Here is a 19,047-nt window from a genome sequence, read left to right on the forward strand (position 1 = left end):
CAAGGTTGATAGCAAAGGATTTAAAAAACCCGATTCAAGGGTGGTCCAGGAGTAGGGCCTGGTATTCAGTCACACAGGCATTAGACAGTTGGCATCCTCTAGTGGTAAGAAGTCCTCTTTCTCTATAGATCATTCCATGGACATGTTTGGTAGTAAAAGCACAGCGACTATTCATGTATAGGGTGGTGGTCTTTAAATCTTTGGGACGATAGGGTCTATGTAAGTTGCCTCTTGTTACCTTCCTTGCGCTCTCTCTATTTAAAAGCAAAGGTGGGCACAGGCTCCTTCTGGTAGTATAAGCCACAAGATAAACCAGATATAGCTGGCTACTCCCATAAGTTCTGGGCTACCTTTGCACTAATATATTTTTTGGGCAGGACAGATTGTAGGTCAAAGGCTTGATGGCTGGGTTGGTGTCCACATTTCTCTTTCAGTAGCCCACAGAGTAACTTCCTGCACCAAAAAGACTAGATCACAGGGGTGATGGTGCCAGGTAGGCATCAGTTCAAATTCTCAATATTCAATGAGTTGTGTGGGTGTTGTGCTAGGCAATGGGACCCTGCTGTCAGTGTTTGGAGAGTCACCTTTGATCTTAGCATCAGGCTGGGTTGCTTGGGTTCCATGGGATCCCCTTGGTCAACAAGGCTATAAGAGATGGCCAATTGAGACTTTATATGCCCCATTACTAGGAGTCCTCACAGGATTACCTTTAAAGATTCCACTGTACGGAGTTGGGGATTTAGCTCAGTGGTAGAGCGCTTGCCTAGGAAGCGCAAGGCCCTGGGTTCGATCCCCAGCTCCGGAAAAAAAAAAAAAAAAAAAAAAAAGAACCAAAAAAAAAAAAAAGATTCCACTGTACTAGGTTTCTACACCTCCCTTCTGAGATAACCCCAATTCCAGCTTTCTCTCCCAGCACTCTCTCCCTCCATCCTATCTCCCCCCTTAACCCGCCTGTTCCCATCCCCACCTGCCCAGTCCACCAAAAAAACCATCTATTTCTCCTTCCTAGAGAGATCCATGTATCCCCCTAGACCTCTCCTCTTTACTTAACCTGTGCGAGCCTATGGATTGTGGCTTGGGTATCACTTACTTAATGGCTAATATCCACTTACAAGTGAATACATGACATTTTTGTCTTTCTGGGTCTGGGCTACCTTACTCAGGGTGACTATCCCTAGTTCCATCAATTTGCCTGCAAATTTCATGATGCCATGTCTTTTTTTCCTTTTTTTTTTAACAGCTGAGTAAAAATCCATATTGTAAATGTATCACATTGTGTTTATGTATTCTTCAGTTGAGAGACTTGTAGGTTGTTTCCAGTTTCTGGCTATGATGAATAAAGCATCTATGAGCATAGTTAGACAAGTGTCCTTGTGGAGGATGGAACATTCTTTGGGTATATGCCCAGGAATGGTATAGCTGGGCCTTGATCAAGGAACTGCCATATTAATTTCTATAATGTCTGTACAAGTTTGCAATTCCACCAGCAGTAAAGTGTTCTTGCTCCACATCTTCTCTAGCATGAGCTGACACTTGAGTTATTCTTCCGACAGGTGTAAGATGGGATCTTGAAGTAGTTCTGACTTTCATTTTCCTGATGTAAGGATATTGAGTATTCAAATGGTTTCTCAGGCAGTTGGATTCCCTCTATCTAAAATTCTGTTTAGATCTGCTCTTCAGTTTTTAGAATTTTTTTTTCTTTTTTGGAGCTGGGGATCGAACCCAGGGCTTTGTGCTTGCTAGGCAAGCGCTCTACCACTGAGCTAAATCCCCAACCCTAGAATTATTTTTAAATTTATTTATTTACTTTACCATCCAGCATCAGTCCTTCCTCTCCTCTCAGTACCCCCTTATGGAGTCCTTCCTGTGTTTCACCTTCCTTTTCTCTTTTGAGAAGGGGAAGCTCCTCCTCTTGTTGTGCCCCCCCTCCCCCTGCACATCAAGTTTCTGCAGGACTAGTCACATCCTCTCCCACTAAGGCCAGACAAGGAGGTCTGTTTGTGGGTGTAGGATCCATAGGCAGACAAGCAACAGGCTCAAGGACAGCCCTTGCTCCAGTTGTTGGGGGACCTGCATGAAGACCAAACTGCACATCTGTTACATATGTGCAGGGGCCTTGGTCTAGCCCATGCTTGCTCTCTGGTTGGTGATTCAGTCTCTGCAAGACCCCAAGGGTTGAGGCTAGTTGAATCTGTTGATCTTCTTGAGGAGTCCCTGTCCTCTTCTGGTCCTTCGATCATTCTCCCTACTCTTTCGTAAGACTCCCAAGCTCCATATGCTCTATTTTAAGTTGTATGATTTGATTTTTTTTGATATGTAGTTTCTTGAGTTATTTTATTTTTTAAAAGAATTATTTACTGAACTTGAGGTATATTAGATATAAAACCAATTTTAAATTTACATCTTTTGTTTCAGTTCTGAAATGTTCTCTCTCTCTCTCTCTCTCTCTCTCTCTCTCTCTCTCTCTGTCACACACACACACACACACACACACACACACACACACACACACACACTAGCATGCAACAGCTGCCCCACTGTGAGTCACTTTACCAACAAACTGTTGCAAGGATATCATATAGAAACTTGAAAAATCATTTGTCCTAAACATGAAAACCTGTAACAAATTTAAACTAAATTTATAAAACTTGTTACTTGTAGTTTTCCCCTTGCAAGAAAAATAAAATGTTCAGGTAACAGATATCACATAATCCTGGATTGTCCACACCCAAAGTAGAGCACCTTTCATTAAGCCCATCATCAGAGACATTTCTTCATTTTATATAAATAAAACTGACACGTGACAAAAAATAGAAAGACCCAGGAGGACAAACAAAACCCTAGTGCTAACATTGAAGACCAGAGCCACTGACTAAAAGGACACTGACTAAAAGGACAACAGTGGCTGCCATCATTGCAAGCAATCCCAGAGGCTTAATCCTTTGGCTTGAGGAGTGCAGGCTTCCACGTGAGGAATTGCTCTTCCTAAGTACCAACAATGGACAGACTATGCAGCACACAGGGACAGCAGTCTTGTTCTGATACCTGGTAAACTGGATTTGACAGTCGCTAAGTTATTGGCTACTTGTGTCAGTCACTTCAATTAAAGGTGATTCCGTTCTAAGTTTCAATATAAAACTTTGGGGGAGGTGTTGTGACGAATCTTTAAACTGAAGATAAAGTATGAGTGCCCACCCTGGTAACATGCTCCATCAGGTCTCTCCCCCTAAGGCAGGGCCACAAGGGTCACGATTCCGATTGCTGTTGCTGGAATGACTTGACAAAATGACCGCTGATGATGAACCACAGCTGAGGGACTGTTAGAAAGCAGTCAGTTAATAAGTATTTTCAGGGTGGGGCTACTTCCTGGAGAGCCTACATTTTATTATAAAAACCAAAGGTAAAAACAGAATAAAATCATAATCGCATACAGCATTAACAGTCTCTGATTTCTTGGAAGGACCTGTATAATGGGCCTGCTTTCAAGTAAAATTATAGGCCAATCAAATGTCAAATATTCACTCTAACTTTCCTAAATAGGTTTTCCCAGAACCTACTATCCACAAAGAAACTTAAGTCATGAACGTTCAGAAAATAAAAACATATTAACTAATGGCATTATTATGACCAAGGTGTTTGGTAAACAAGTAAATCATGAATTTGTGATCAACAGGAAAAGGTCTTTTAAACAACCCCCAGGCTTCAAAAAAAAAAAAATCTCTTCAGGTAGTAGATCTGTCCCAATGTCATGGCAACTACAAGAGCTTCAAGAAGGACCAAAGGACCACTCTGCTGTTTGTATTGTCATTGATGGCTCTGTGTATTCTCTCCAGGACTTCCATGTACTCTTGTTCGTGCCTTACATCTGTCATTGCCACTGCCAGCTCATTAATCATTTCTTCTAATTTGTATGGATGAACTTCTGTCTTCATGGCTTGGCCTTTGGGAGCCTCCCCAATGTCAATGGTGAACATTACTGTCTTTGGAGTCATAGTGGACATCTGATTACTAAAGTAGAATTTGTCAGTTCCATCCATGTGGGTTGAGAACATGTACTTCCCACTGGACTCATAGTCTGTCTCTTTTATAGACTCCTTTATTATCTGGTCTGGTGAACTCCATGTTGATGTTCAGGAAGCTGACTCCCACCACCTCGAAGATGAGGCCCATCTTGGTGCCCAAGGTGACCTGTTCGAAGAAGCACTCCTCAGCATGTGGGTTGACCTTGCTGAAATAGCCCAGGGCCTTGGCAATACCAGCAGATCTGTGAGCATCTCCGAGGTGCAGCACAGGTCGAAGTTGGGATTTGGACTGCGGCCTCCAGAGCTGCTGCCACTGCTGTCATCTGAGCTTCCTCTTGAGTTCTTTATGTATTTTGGATATTAGTCTTCTATCAGACCTTGGTACACTGAAGAAGCCTGAACTAGGAGCCAAAAGAAACCTTTCCCTACTTGTTTCTGCTGGATGTTTTGTTCCAGTGTCATATTGAAATACAACTAAAACACAGTACGACCAGTTGGCTTATGAAAAGTCCTCATGGAAATTGCAGTTGTTAATCTGTTTTTCTGACAGCAATTACCTCTCTTTTGATATATAACACCACTTCCCTAGAATTTATTATTCTAGGGTTTATTATTTTTAATATTGACAGATAAAAGTGAATGTGTTTATCAACTGCAATGTTTTGGGAATATATATATATATGTATAGTGGACTGGTCATAGCTAGCTAATTAACATATAAACTACATCAGAGTTAATCCATTTTGTGAGCATACATAGCATCTAGTCAAGCATTTTCCAATTATATTATTATAATAATGACCATGTTGCACAATAGAGATGGTAAACTTTGTAGTCACTGGTCAGCATCTATACTTATACCCACACATGCAAATGTCAACCCTAGTAAATAGTACTTTACCAGTTAGTTATTACTTTTACACCATGTGTTGTATGTACTCGTGTGCCTGTGTCCATGCAGGACAGAAGAATGTGTCAGGACCTATAGAGAAATAATTACAGGTGGTTGAGTATCTGACATACATCTTGGGTACTGAACTCAGGTTATATGTAAGAGTAGTAAGTACTTTTAACCACTGACCCAGTGCTCCAGTCCCTTAGTGGGTTAAAGTCAATGAGAAAAGTTAGTGAAGGTTGACATTGACTTTAGAGAACTGAATCCAAGTAAGTTTTTACTTACCTGCCATGTGTATTTCTGTGTGCATGCTCGTGGGAGGTCACAAGACAGTCTGTGAGACACATTTTCTCTCCGTCTACTATGTGGTTTCTGGGCATCAGGCTTGGCAGCAAGCACCTTTAACCACTCATCCATTCTGCTAGTTCAAGCTCAGAAAAATACTGCCATCTCTTTTATCTTGTACATAGTAGTAGGCAAAAAGGAGAGCACTTGGTCTGTTACATGATAAAGCTGATGCAGGCAGCTTTGCAAGCACTATAAATATTCACACTTATAAATACACCATACTAGATATAATTAACCTTTATTATTCATAAAAAATGAACTTTCTAAAATTTTAGTAAATTTCCACTTTAGTTCTGTTTTGAAATGTTGGTACCAATGAAGTAACATTTTTCTTCTTTGAATCTTTTCTTGTAAGATTATAGTTTTTTCCTTTTCTAAAATAGCAGGGAGCTCCTTCCAGTTCTTGATGAAGATGAAGGGGGCCCCCATGGCCTTGAGTAACTGCAGAGGAGCGCTGTGCTGACTGGATGTGTTTCCACAGTGGCCAGCTGTCATCACGTCTTCTACCACAGGAATGGAGCCAAAGGAGCAGGCCTCATAGATCCTGTAACATTCAGTGTTCACTCCTACAGGGCACAATGTGAGGTCACTATGAAGCAAAGCATCTTGGTAATTTTTAAGGCTTTCATTTGTCTCCTGAGGCTGCCACCTAGAAAGTTAAACAAAGAAATCCATGTAGGGTTTTACTTTGCTTATGGAGTCTTTTATTGAAGGAAATCTTTTTAATGTCAAGTATCAAAACTGTGAACACATTATAGAGATGATAAATGTGAGAGATGCTGAAAATGTTGGACCAAATACATTTCTTAAAACTTTTTAAGATTTTGGGATGTGGATATAGCCCGGGTGGTAGCACTAAGACCTAGTTCTGATCATCATCTGTGCATAAAACTGGGTATATAAGTCTGTAATTGTTGCAACAAGAACCTACTCTTCCTCCAGTAAGGCTTTCCTCCTCTACACCACCCTCATCCATTCACTCACACCATCCCCTCTTGCCTTATGACCTTTGACTTTGTTCCTCCCTTTGCATGGACACTGTTGACTCCTATAACCTCTTCAGGTCTGTCTACTCAGAGTCTGCATGGTCTTCTTCTGCTTAATTCTTTTCCTGCACGGTATTATCATCTGACACACACTATGTTTACTTGTCTCTTCCTGCAACAAACACTTCAATACTATAGGAGCACATCCTCTGTCCTGCTTAACTCCCATCCCCACCCCACAACTATTGACATTATCCTGAGTAAATTCGTTTCTGGCGTATGATAGTTGTTTGGTAAGTTGTGCAAATGAATTTAATATAATTACATTAATAGCAGTGATATCCATCTAGACAACAATTTCTGTTACAATTAAAAAATAAATTTCTAGATCTAGAAGCTTAAATGGAGTTACTAGGAATTCTTTGGAAACCTTTTTGTAGACAAGGTGATACTCAGATTTGGGGACACATAAACATAGAACTTACTGTTCTCTTGCAGAAACCCAACAAAGTTTATCATTTCCATCTTGTTTCAAAATGTTCATTAGTGCTTGTCTTGATGAATTTTCATAGATAGTCCCTAAGAAATTACATATATAGGGTCTCTCATCATGCAGCATGGACCAGCTGGCTTCAACCACAGGAAACTTCCTGTATCTATAAAAAAATATAATAAATAACTACACAGTAGGACTGCCCTATAGCTTGGCTTGTTAGGTCATATATATTAAGGAGATTTAAAATATGATTTCCAAGCACACTGTACAACACAGACACATACAATCATTTTTGTCCATTAAAAAAGAAAATGTTCATGAACTCTGAAAGATTAATTCCAAGAAATTTTCAAATATATTAAGACAATAACAAATAAAACCTGTGTCACTCTACAAATGAGGTTGACTACAAGTGACCCATTCCATGTGCATTGGGCAATGATTTGAATAAAACTGTGTGCCTGAAATCGATGCTCTATATGAGATTACTATGGCATTTTGCATCAAATACCTTGTTGTTGGAACAGTCCTATATGTGCTATGTTTAATAGCATCCCTGGGCTCTACCCATTTGATGACACTTGTTACAATTTCCTTTCTTTACTCGAGACAATCAAAAGTTTCCAGTTGTTACTGAATGTCTCCTCACTGGGAACAGGACGAATCTGGCAATACCAGAATTGCTATATTTCTATCATCGATTATATGAATAGGTATGTCATACAGTTTGGAAAAAGTGAAAATATTTCTATCAATATAGGCTCTTCTCAAGGAATAGATTTTTCTGAAGATTTTAAGGGTGAATGTAGTTAAAAAGTATTTGAAACTTTAAGACTGGTCCTAGCCTAAGCTTATTCATCTGGAATGTTATACATATAGGTGTAGGAATCTGTGTCATTTCTCTAGTGACATCTGTGTTGCTGAATAGAAAACTGTTTGAGTCTACAAATGGTGGTAAACTCTGACGTATTAATGCATGTCTGATTCAATTCTATCAGTGAGATGATTCATTTATTCAACAAATAACTGAGTACCTACAGTGCATAAACACTATTTTAAAATTTATTTTCATTTATGTGTCTATCTGTAGGCCTGTTTGTCCCCATATGTATCCATTTACCCAGAGAGTACAGAAAAAGGTGTTAGATCCACTGGAACTAAAATCACATATGGCTGTGAGCCACACCATACGGGTGCTGGGAACTGAACCCGAGTTCCCTGTAAGAGCAGCAAGTGTTCTTAACTGCTGGGCCACTCTACAGCCTTTCATGAACTATATTAAAGCAGGGAAGACAATTCCTGCCCTCAGAAAGTTTACATACTAGTGAGAGCCTATCTGGAAGTTTAAAAATCTATCCATAGAAAGCTTAAAACATGCATTCCAGGTTGGAGATTTAGCTCAGTGGTAGAGTGGCTTGCCTAGCAAGCGCAAGGCCCTGGGTTCAGTCCTCAGCTCCAAAAACAACAACCACAACAAAACATGCTTTCCATTTTTTCAAGCTGGAGGATGATTATATTGAGGACCCTAAACTATCATTTCATTAACCTTTGCTTTTATAACAGTTGAGATTTACATGAAGTCAGCCATTCACAAACCTAAGGGTAAGAATATACTTTATATGAACATATTGCTACAACAGTATTTGTTTCCACTAAATTATGGCGCCTTTTCATTCTCTGTTAAATGCCTTTTTAGGATTTAAAATTTTAGCCTATCTCCATTTTAAAACAGAAACAACAAAAATGCACTCATCAGTTCTCAGAAGAGGGTAAAATCCAACAGCAGCAGCAGCAGCAACAACAATCAGTGATCATTGTGACTGACCTAGGCATGAGGCCACACTCTATTGACTGTAGGAAAGATTGCCCCTGGCTTCATCATCTGTGAGCTCACTGCCATTTAAAACACCATCTTCCTGGTTCAGAACATTAGACCGTAAGAGTCTAGGCATACATTATCTTATCTTGTACTTACGTTGCTACACCTAACGGCCACTGGAGGACATCTGCACCATTAATCCAAGGGCTGTCATATGTTATGAAAAGTAGGTCCACGAAGCCTCCATTTCTTCTGAGGAACTGCATTATCCAGTCATTATCACAGTGCTCATCTCCAAGCAAGACAACAGCCAGATGCTGCAGTTTTTGGGTTTGTATTAAATTCTGGGCATAAGTTAACCACTGGGTGGCATGGAAGATCTTTGCTTTTTCTCTTCCATTTAAAACAAGGACCACATTGTCCACATCTATGGAGAAGTACCCGGGAACTACAGCTGGGCCAGTGATGAAGCTTAGAAAAGAACACACCACAAAACAAGAGAGAAATAAAACTGAACAAAGGAATATTTCAGTAATTTATATAAAGTTCAGAATGAGATTTAATATTTTCTTTTGAAATGCAATTTGTATAATGCAAGTTCTTCTGAGTAAGACTGGAGCAGCCTATAGACCAAAAGAAAGCTTTGGGTGCAGAAATGGCATATGAGGAAGGACTACACGGACTCTCATTTTCTCACCGAAGGAAAAGCATCAAAAATAATGTAAAGGAAAGCATCAAGCTTCAGGGGATTCTTAACATAGAATTGAAAGGATTTGTATGCGTGTTTGTGTGTCCAAGCATGTATGCATACCAAGTGTGTGTGTGGAGGCCACAGGCACTTTGCAGGGATTGGTTCTCTCCTTCCAACATGAAGGTCTTGGGGCTGAATTCAGGTTGTCTGACTTGGGGGCAACCACTCTTAACTCATCTTGCCAGTCCTTAAAATATGATCTTATAACAATATAAAAGTACATATTGAAAAATACTTATATATCTTCTATTAGTAGAAATAAAAAATATGAGCAAGAGTATACAATGAATTCATAAGATCAATTCTCTTTGAGGAATGAAGAATAATAAGTCTAGGAAACAAAGAAAGGCCTTCATTTATTGGAAACAATTCTTTTAAGAGGAAAGTTAAATATAAAGATTATTCACAGCAGCTAAAATATGTTAAGTATGAATAGTTAGGAAATGGGAGTATGTTGCATTTCTTCGTTTGAAATATATTAATAATTTTCATAAATGAAATAGACATGTGTTAGCACTCAGACTGTCATATGCTACCCCAATCACTGCCACCAAAGTATTCTGAACACTGTCCGTCAAGGCACAAGGGAGTGGGATGTGGGGAAATGAAAACATTCATTCTGTATACAGAAGAAAGGAAAGAGAGGCAGTGCCTGGGAGAGCAGTGATATAGATGGAACACACAGATGTAGGAATGGGCATCTGGGACTAGGGAAGATCACCTCATAGAGAGTCAGGAGGCGAGAAGGCTCTGACAGAGGACAGGTAAAAATGCCTGAGCATTTAGTGAGGAGAGATAATTATCAATGTCCTCGCTTTCCCTTGAGCTGCTGATCTTCTTTCAGAGTGTTTGGAATAAAAACGTATGCCACCACTGCCTGTCTATGTGGTGCTGGGAACCAAGCCCCGAGTCTGCATGTTAGGGAAGCCTTCTACTAACTGAGCTGTATTTTTAGCCCATTGCTACTGCATTAACAAGGTGAAATGATGAAAACTGTTGAAGTTTACTACTATACATTAACATTGTAAAGCCTCTGTATGACTTAGTATAATATACAGAATGAATGCTATGCTTTAGTCAACTAAGGTTATCTTTGAAAATCCATTTACTGAGGAATAATTTAAAGAGCTCACATGCAGAATTCTGAAAAGTAATTTGTTCTTGTATATTACTTTGCATATGTCTAAGCATCAGAACTTACAAATTCCAATATATTTTCTATTGATTGTCTCAATTGAAAAATGTCTTCAGAGTAAATACTAAATACCTCAATATAGAGAACCCAGAGAAATTTAAATCCTGAATGTCTGTGCAAACAATGTATTTTTGGAATTCATTTAAGTTAGTACCTATGTAATTTGACTGAACTTACAAGTTGCAATTCCAAGTTTGTTACTTTTGGATCCATTATATACTACTTTTCATTGCTTAGTAAGGTATTTTAAGAATCTGTTACAGCGCTTGAATACAAAATTCTCTAAGAGAAAATAGCACTGTTTTTCGATGATAGCAGAAAATCTTGCATAAAAATTTCAGAAAGGTAAAATGGGGCTTAGCCTCTCTTGGTGGGAGTTAACAGTGTTTGCTTTAATCCCCTTTCTATTCCTTGGTAACACCAAGTTATTGTAAGCTTAAGGATGCTACTTATGCTTAAGTCCAAGTGGATCAAGGACCTCCACATCAAACCAGATACACTCAAACTAATAGAAGAAAAACTAGGGAAGCATCTGGAAAACATGGGTACTGGAAAAAATTTCCTGAACAAAACACCAATGGCTTACGCTCTAAGATCAAGAATCGACAAATGGGATCTCATAAAACTGCAAAGCTTCTGTAAGGCAAAGGACACTGTGGTTAGGACAAAACGGCAACCAACAGATTGGGAAAAGATCTTTACCAATCCTACAACAGATAGAGGCCTTATATCCAAAATATACAAAGAACTCAAGAAGTTAGACCACAGGGAAACAAATAACCCTATTAAAAAATGGGGTTCAGAGCTAAACAAAGAATTCACAGCTGAGGAATGCCGAATGGCTGAGAAACACCTAAAGAAATGTTCAACATCTTTAGTCATAAGGGAAATGCAAATCAAAACAACCCTGAGATTTCACCTCACACCAGTGAGAATGGCTAAGATCAAAAACTCAGGTGACAGCAGATGCTGGCGAGGATGTGGAGAAAGAGGAACACTCCTCCATTGTTGGTGGGATTGCAGACTGGTAAAACCATTCTGGAAATCAGTCTGGAGGTTCCTCAGAAAATTGGACATTGAACTGCCTGAGGATCCAGCTATACCTCTCTTGGGCATATACCCAAAAGATGCCCCAACATATAAAAGAGACACGTGCTCCACTATGTTCATCGCAGCCTTATTTATAATAGCCAGAAACTGGAAAGAACCCAGATGCCCTTCAACAGAGGAATGGATACAGAAAATGTGGTACATCTACACAATGGAATATTACTCAGCTATCAAAAACAATGACTTTATGAAATTCGTAGGCAAATGGTCAGAACTGGAAAATATCATCCTGAGTGAGGTAACCCAATCACAGAAAAACACACATGGTATGCACTCATTGATAAGTGGCTATTAGCCCAAATGCTTGAATTACCCTAGATGCCTAGAACAAATGAAACTCAAGACGGATGATCAAAATGTGAATGCTTCACTCCTTCTTTAAAAGGGGAACAAGAATACCCTTGGCAGGGAATAGAGAGGCAAAGATTAAAACAGACACAGAAGAAACACCCATTCAGAGCCTGCCCCACATGTGGCCCATACATATACAGTCATCCAATTAGACAAGATGGATGAAGCAAAGAAGTGCAGGCCGACAGGAGCCGGATGTAGATCTCTCCCGAGAGACACAGCCAGAATACAGCAAACACAGAGGCGTATGCCAGCAGCAAACCACTGAATTGAGAATAGGACCCCCGTTGAAGGAATCAGAGAAAGAACTGGAAGAGCTTGAAGGGGCTCAAGACCCCATATGTACAACAATGCCAAGCAACCAGAGCTTCCAGGGACTAAGCCACTACCTAAAGACTATACATGGACTGACCCTGGACTCTGACCTCATAGGTAGCAATGAATATCCTAGTAAGAGCACCAGTGGAAGGGGAAGCCCTGGGTCCTGCTAAGACTGAACCCCCAGTGAACTAGATTGATGGGGGGAGGGCGGCAAGGGGGGGAGGATGGGGAGGGGAACACCCATAAAGAAGGGGAGGAGGGAGGGGGATGTTGGCCCGGAAACTGGGAAAGGGAATAACACTCGAAATGTATATAAGAAATACTCAAGTTAATAAAAAACAAAAAAAACCAAACCAAAACAAACAAACAAAAAAAAAAAGGATGCTACTTATGACTCTGTAGGAATCTTTTGGAAACTTCTATGTAATATAGTAGAACTATTATTAGCTTAAGTCTACTGACATGTTTGCTGTTCAAATACAAATACAGATAGCAATTTATGCATACAATAGACATTCACTGTCTCTTTCTCTGATTAGCAATTGAATCCAGAGTGCTTTACACATTCTAGGACAGTGTTCCTACCATAAAGGTCCAAGCCCAGTGACACATTTCCTTCTAAACAGTGGAAACTAAGTACTATAAAGTTTGGGACTATACATATGACCTACAATGAGATTACAGCAATGAGTATAAATACCTAAACAGGTACTTATACCTTTCACGTATAATTCCGTGAGAGATTTATGCAGTTGGGTTAAGGAGGCAGCTTATTTGGTAAACTGCTTGCTTGCAAGCATGAAGACCTAAGTTCAAATCTTGAACTGTGAAAAAAGGTAGATGTGGTGTTAGGGACTGGCAGATCCCTGGTGCTCACTGTCCAATCAACCTAGCCTAATCATTAAACTTGTATAAGAGACCTTTTTCCAAAAACAAAAAAAAGAAACAAAACTTGCAGCTGGTGCTTTTGAGAGAGAGAGAGAGAGAGAGACAGACAGACAGACAGACAGACAGACAGTCAGAAAGACAAAGACAGTGGAAGTGTGGTGCATGTGCATCGATGAGAACAAGAAGACAGAGGGAAAGGGGTGGAGTTTACAGAGAAGGAACCAGAGGGCAGGGAATGTGGGTTGGTTTGCATCTAAACAGTCTACTCATCTACTAATACTAAATAAAATACTGACTTGAAAACAAACAGGGTTTACAGTTCCTAATGAAGAATGCCCAAGGCTGCCCTGCTTCCCACTTGGAAGTACAAGTACCCTCCTCCCCAGGAACATGGACTGGGGACAAAGGTAAGCCAACAGAACTACGAAGCGTTTATAATGTCAGCAACCACGGCAGCCATGAAATTCACACGAAACTGAGATTAAATACAGCTTTTCCTTTCTTGGTATCTGTGGAAATGGATTTGTACTGGTTGACCACCCTACAACACAATTGTCTCAGGAAATAAATACATAAAAACAACTGTTTATTTTAGTAAAAAGCCAAAATGCAAACAGGACTTTCATGACAAAACTATGGTTTTCTAATTTAAATCTTTAATTCTTTTTAAAAATTAAGAAATCATAAGTTAAATGAAATAAAATCTTAAAAGTCTTAGGTTTTACGGACTCTAAAAATCCAAACAGAAACAGTTCTGAACTTTGCAAATATAAATAATGGAAAACTGTATCATTAAATAAATCATAGTAGATAGAACATAGAATGTTGTAATAAAAAAGTTGAATTCTACCTGAATACTTTCAGGTTCACATAACTATTAACGAAAAAATTATAATGATGTTTGTTTACATATTAGTCCTCCAAGGCACAGAACATTACATATCCACTTACAGTTCAGTGTATAAAATGTGGAACATGAAGTTTTCCATATCACCAGCCAAAAACAAAACAGAAATAAGACTCCAAAACTTATTCTACAGACCTTTAATTTTGTTTTTTTGTTTTTTTTCCCAGTATTGGGGACTGGCTCGAGGACCTTGCTCATGCCAGGCAAGTACTCTACCACTGAGGTTCATGGCCCGCTCTCCCTCCAAAATTATTCTGTAATGTCCAATTTATCAAGAAAATGTTTAATGAAGCTTGAGCGATGAACACATATTTCCAGGATTTATTTCTGTATTTTTCCCAAGCTGAAGGGGAAATGACTTGTAAAAGTGTATTTTCCTCTAGTAGTTACATAAAACATCACATAGCAGTACAAGGTTAACATTATCCAATGAGTACCTGTAATGTGTTCTTCCTACAACTGACTGTCCTTCCCTCCACTGAGCAGTCACATCAGCAGGAGCGAGAGTGCCTTCAAAAACATGTTCCCAGAGATAGAGACCTGGCAATCATAGAGCAAGCATAGAAACATCTGCTGTTTTATCCACGTTAGTATGTCAAAAACTGTTTTGTTTTTTTCTATTTTCCCTGGAAGTTTCTTGCCATGGTCTGCTTGTAGGCAGTGCTATCAAGACAAGCCCCAGTGGACAATATAGTAGCTAACTGTACAAGGGTCAGACTTCAGGGGTTGTAGGTGTTAAAGTGGATTGTAGTAAAGACAACAAAATATCTTATTTATATTGAGGAATCACTAATGTTACTGAACCTTACTATCCATCATATTTGGAAGCTAAATATGTACTATAAACTAAAATATCATTATTAGAATTAATTTAATATAACTGGAGGGACTAAACATTTTGTTCTGAAGCCAGAGGAGCTCAGCAGTATACCAAAACATGCAGTATGTCAAGGGGACATTACCTCACTAATTGATCAGACATTGTTGAATGCATGACATGAATGCAGACAACTGATACCTTATCCTATCTCTTTAGGACACTCGTGATGCTTTGCTTTTGTTTTATTTGGATGAAAGCTTTAAGAGTGGACAAGATAAGCAGTACCCACAAGGTAATATTAATATGAATTCATATTAATATGAAGTCACAAAACCTTTGAGAACATTGTGTCAATTATATTGAAAGATATATTTTGTACCACTTCTAGTATGCCATGTTGCCAATGTCACCCAACAAACCCAGCACTCAGATAAAGCTTCCAAATGTGTCAGGCTGAAATATCCCCGTTTCTCTATGTTATATCTTAATCTGTAGACCCTGCGACTATTACCTGTCATGGTGGAAGTGTCTCAGTCTGACTAAGGTGCTGAGATAGAAGAAGGCCTTCCAGAGACAGATGACTCTCCTGCCTTGAGAAAGGCGGGGATAAAGTTGTAATGCTTTGAACCACTAAATATGGCGCTTTGTTACAGCAGCCAGAGAAAGCTGTGTGGTGTGGGAGTAGAACATGGGACCTGGAAGTGAGGTGCTTCTGTAGCAAACAGTTAAAAATGAGGAGGTAGCTTTGAAATTGGGAAATGGAGGTGGCTGGAAGAGTTCTCAAGAATATGGTTTTTATTAAACTGCCTTAAACCCACTGCAGAAGAAATGCACAGTCTGTATGGTGAGGAAGACTCAGAAAAGAGGAATGCAGTAGAGAGAACCTACATTGTCTTAAGGACACTGTCAAAAACTGACTGCATTAAACAGTGAAACATATACACTAGTAAGTTCAAGTCCCGCACAGTACACATCACATACTCTTTGCATGCTTTTTCTCTTTACGGTTACTTACCGATGGCAGCTTTGCCCCAGATTTGCACACGATGCTCTATTTTTTCTTTTGTGGATTTGTTTAAGATTTGCAGGCCAGTTTTAATTCTGTGTTGCTGCTCGTTTTTTTCATCTCCTTCCCAAGGATTCCATTCTTCACTCTCCAACGCGGACTGCTCTGTTTTAAAGAAGAGTGACTTCGTTTACCAGTGAGGACTAACTGCAGATAGAAAGTCAAGTCATTTGAATGAGATGCCAGTTTCATCTTCTCTTCAGGCTTCAGAGACAAACAATCAAATTTGAGGTACACGACTGAATAAAAGAAAACAAGCCATTTTTTTTTATTGAACCATCTCTGTCAAAGATTTTAAAAAGTTTAACACCAGATAAGAGAAGTATGTCCTTCACCGAAAACCTTTAGAAATACCTGCAGAAAGTCTATCAAGTCACATGCTTTAGGCTTTTCTGGAGTTCCTTCCTGGTTTTATGTAAGTGACCTATTAGTAGCTAGTCTTGAGCACACTGTCTCCACCAATTTCATACACAACTGTGTAAAAAAAATATTCTGCGCAAGGGAGTGGGAAAGGACTGCAATTCCAAAACAAATCACAAACACCAAGCGAGGCTCACTGCTGTAAATATAAATCACGGACTTCCGAAGTCACGTGGTCGGAAAAGCCCGTGTTTAACAAGGGAATGGAAGCTTTAAACTCAGCCTGCAGCATTTCTGCCAATCTCCGGCCTCTGAAGCATGCTGAGGGTCTACACCACATTTTAAAGGCCTGCGTGCGCGCCACCAGCCTCGGGTGGCCACTGTTGCAGGAAGCTCGCCCAGGATGAGCAGAGCTTCCGAGCCGAGCCCAGAGCTGGCTCCCGGGGCTGAGGACCCCGAGAGATCCGAGATCCGAGCCCCGAGCCTTGGCCCGCGTGGCTCATCGGCGCAGAGCCCGCTGCCCCGCATCCACGCACACGGCAGGGCCCGTAGGCCGCTGCTCGGTCCTGCCTGCGTCCTACCTCGGCCGCGCCTCTCCTTCGCTTGCGCCGCTGTCTTCCTGGAGCCCCGAGAGGTCGCGCCCGGCGGCCGGCGGCGGCGCCCGAAGAAGACGTGGTAGGCGGCGTAGATGGAGAAGAGGCAGTACAGGGCGACGAGGAGCGAGCAGAGCCGGGTCCGCGTCAGCCGCATCCCACCGCGGCTTCCCGGCTCCGCGTCCTCGCTTCCACCTTAGGCGTGAGGAAAAGCTTTGGTCCAGGGTTGCCGCCCTCCCTGTGGGCTAAGCCGGGAGAGGGTCCTCAGCGTTCTGTTTCCGCTCTCCGCCCCGTCTGTCCTCAAAACAGCTCGCCTACCCCACAGCTCCCGAAACACAGGCCGCAGACTGGGGCTGGCTGCGGACCTCAGACCCCGCCTCCTTACAACCAGCCTCCCTCAGGTCCCACCTCTCCACCCTCAGCCTCCCTCAGGCCCCGCCTCCTCACCCTCAGCCTCCCCCAGGCCCCGCCTCCTTACCAGCGTCCCCTAGACCCGGCTTCTTCACCCTCAGCTGCACTCAGGCCCCGCCTCCTCACAACCAGCCCCTCTCAGATCCCGCCTCCTGTCTCATAGCCTCACTCAGACCCCGCCTCCTTACCATCAGTCACACTCAGGCCCCGCCTCCTCACCCTCAGCCACACTCAGGCCCCGCCTCCTCACCCTCAGCCGCACTCAGGCCCCGCCTCCTCACCCTTAGCCTCACTCAGGCCCCGCCTCCTCACCCTTAGCCTCTCTCAGACCCCGCCTCCTCCTTCACAGAGACCCTCCTTCCACATTCACAGCCTCACTTAGGAGACTCAGCCTCATTTTTCCCAGCTTCACACTCTGCGCATTACTCTTAAATTCTCTCAGACCACGCCTCCCCATCTCCTCTAGGAACACCAGATCAGTGCTCAGAGTTCTGATCAGCCTCATCTCCTTGCACAGCCCCGCCAAGGTTAGTCTCCAGCGTCCTCCCTTGACCGGGACTGTTTCACTTCTAGCTCAGCTCTGCTCAGACCCTCAGGGCAGCTCCTCCGGAACAAAGGACGCATCTTATCCCCGTATGCTCCCCCACCCCTAACACACGCAAAGCTCTCCTCTCCTGCTGCTGGCTGACTGTAAATTATACATATATCCGTAAAACTCCCAAAGTACACACCGTTGTGGTATTGGCTGAAAAATGTTCCCTCCAGTTCATCATTGTGATAGAAATTCTCAAGGGGTGTCTTAACAACCCAGAGATTTTCTTCACAGCCTGGCCAGCCTTTGTTTCCGAATCTTTGGTAAAAGATTCCTGGGCCGTGTAAGAACCTATACGTCACTAGCTGTAGCTGTGAAATTAGGCTACATCCATGCATAACTATGTATATCTTTCTCTATACATCAGCCCTGTTATGTCCTTTAAGGGACACCATAGAAACTAGGATTTCTCTTCTCCCAGGAATCTTCCCCAACATGGACTACCTGGAGCTGGCTAGTAAGAAAGTCTCTGACCTGACTTGTGGGACAGTAGGTCACACGATATCTGCTTCAGCTTCATCAGGACCTCAGCCCCATGCCTAGGGACGTGGAGTGCTGCTGGGAGGCTGGGGGACAAAGTCTAGACAGGCCTTGCTGGAGACCCCTCCTAAACTCCCCCCCCCTCGTCCATCACACCCTTGTCCAATAATTTTTAGTGTGATTTTGTGATTACATTTAGTGTGATAACAACAACCCAGTAAAGGTTTTGAGTGGCCCCGAGTTCTGTGAGACACTAACAAATTAATTGGCTTCATGGAGGGGCTCATGGTTTATCAGACTCTCAAGGCCGGGACTCGTGTCCAGATCTGGAGTAGGGGTTGTCTGTCTTGTGGATTGAGCCTTCAACTTGTGACATGCAGAACATGTCAGAACTTAAAGGACACCTGGCTTGTGTCCATTGCAAAATTTCTTGCTTGGTGATGGGGACACACCCCACACGTTCGGACATCATGAAACCAGTCTGTGCCCAGTGCAGGGAGGGAGGTTTGAGCCGTTTCCCTTTACACGATTGATAGGTTGTATATGTTTATGTGTTAAGTTCGTAAGCCTCAGACCCAGTAAGGGATAGTTTTCTGTGTATAATGCTGCTAAATATAAGCAGAGAGACTCTTTAGG

At 41.6% G+C, this 19,047-nt stretch overlaps 1 protein-coding gene and 1 pseudogene across 4 annotated transcripts; both read right to left on the reverse strand.

Annotated features, from left to right (window-relative positions):
• Positions 1–2,332: 2,332 nt before the first annotated feature.
• On the reverse strand, positions 2,333–5,494 carry Tmed2-ps1 (transmembrane p24 trafficking protein 2, pseudogene 1; annotated as a pseudogene).
• On the reverse strand, positions 5,487–17,353 carry Rxylt1 (ribitol xylosyltransferase 1). 4 transcript variants are annotated; one of them, NM_001024759.2, is made up of 6 exons: positions 16,917–17,185; positions 15,925–16,080; positions 14,527–14,629; positions 8,723–9,037; positions 6,737–6,907; positions 5,487–5,914 (listed from the first exon to the last, which is right to left on the reverse strand). In NM_001024759.2, the coding sequence occupies exons 1-6, from the start codon at positions 17,083–17,085 to the stop codon at positions 5,497–5,499; spliced, it is 1,332 nt and encodes a 443-aa protein (NP_001019930.2). In that variant the 5' UTR covers positions 17,086–17,185; the 3' UTR covers positions 5,487–5,496. The 4 variants fall into 4 exon arrangements, with proteins under 4 accessions (NP_001019930.2, XP_008763613.1, XP_038934677.1 ...); XM_008765391.4 differs by lacking the exon at positions 8,723–9,037 and having other exon boundaries at positions 5,488–5,914; positions 16,917–17,353; XM_039078749.2 differs by lacking the exons at positions 14,527–14,629; positions 16,917–17,185 and having other exon boundaries at positions 5,488–5,914; positions 15,925–16,062.
• Between the last annotated feature and the right edge of the window lie 1,694 nt (positions 17,354–19,047).

This window comes from Rattus norvegicus, chromosome 7 (assembly GCF_036323735.1).
Source record: "Rattus norvegicus strain BN/NHsdMcwi chromosome 7, GRCr8, whole genome shotgun sequence".
In the NCBI taxonomy this organism is placed as follows: domain Eukaryota; kingdom Metazoa; phylum Chordata; class Mammalia; order Rodentia; family Muridae; genus Rattus; species Rattus norvegicus.

Bases quoted from the DNA above. Each gene is read 5' to 3' on its own strand.
- Rxylt1 (NM_001024759.2), bottom strand. From the start codon at position 17,085: ATGCGGCTGACGCGGACCCGGCTCTGCTCGCTCCTCGTCGCCCTGTAC. The intron at 16,081-16,916 runs GTAGGACGCAGG...TCTTTAAAACAG, and splicing joins GAAGGAGAGGCGCGGCCGAG to AGCAGTCCGCGTTGGAGAGT. The intron at 14,630-15,924 runs GTAAGTAACCGT...TATGATTGCCAG, and splicing joins CTGGGGCAAAGCTGCCATCG to GTCTCTATCTCTGGGAACAT.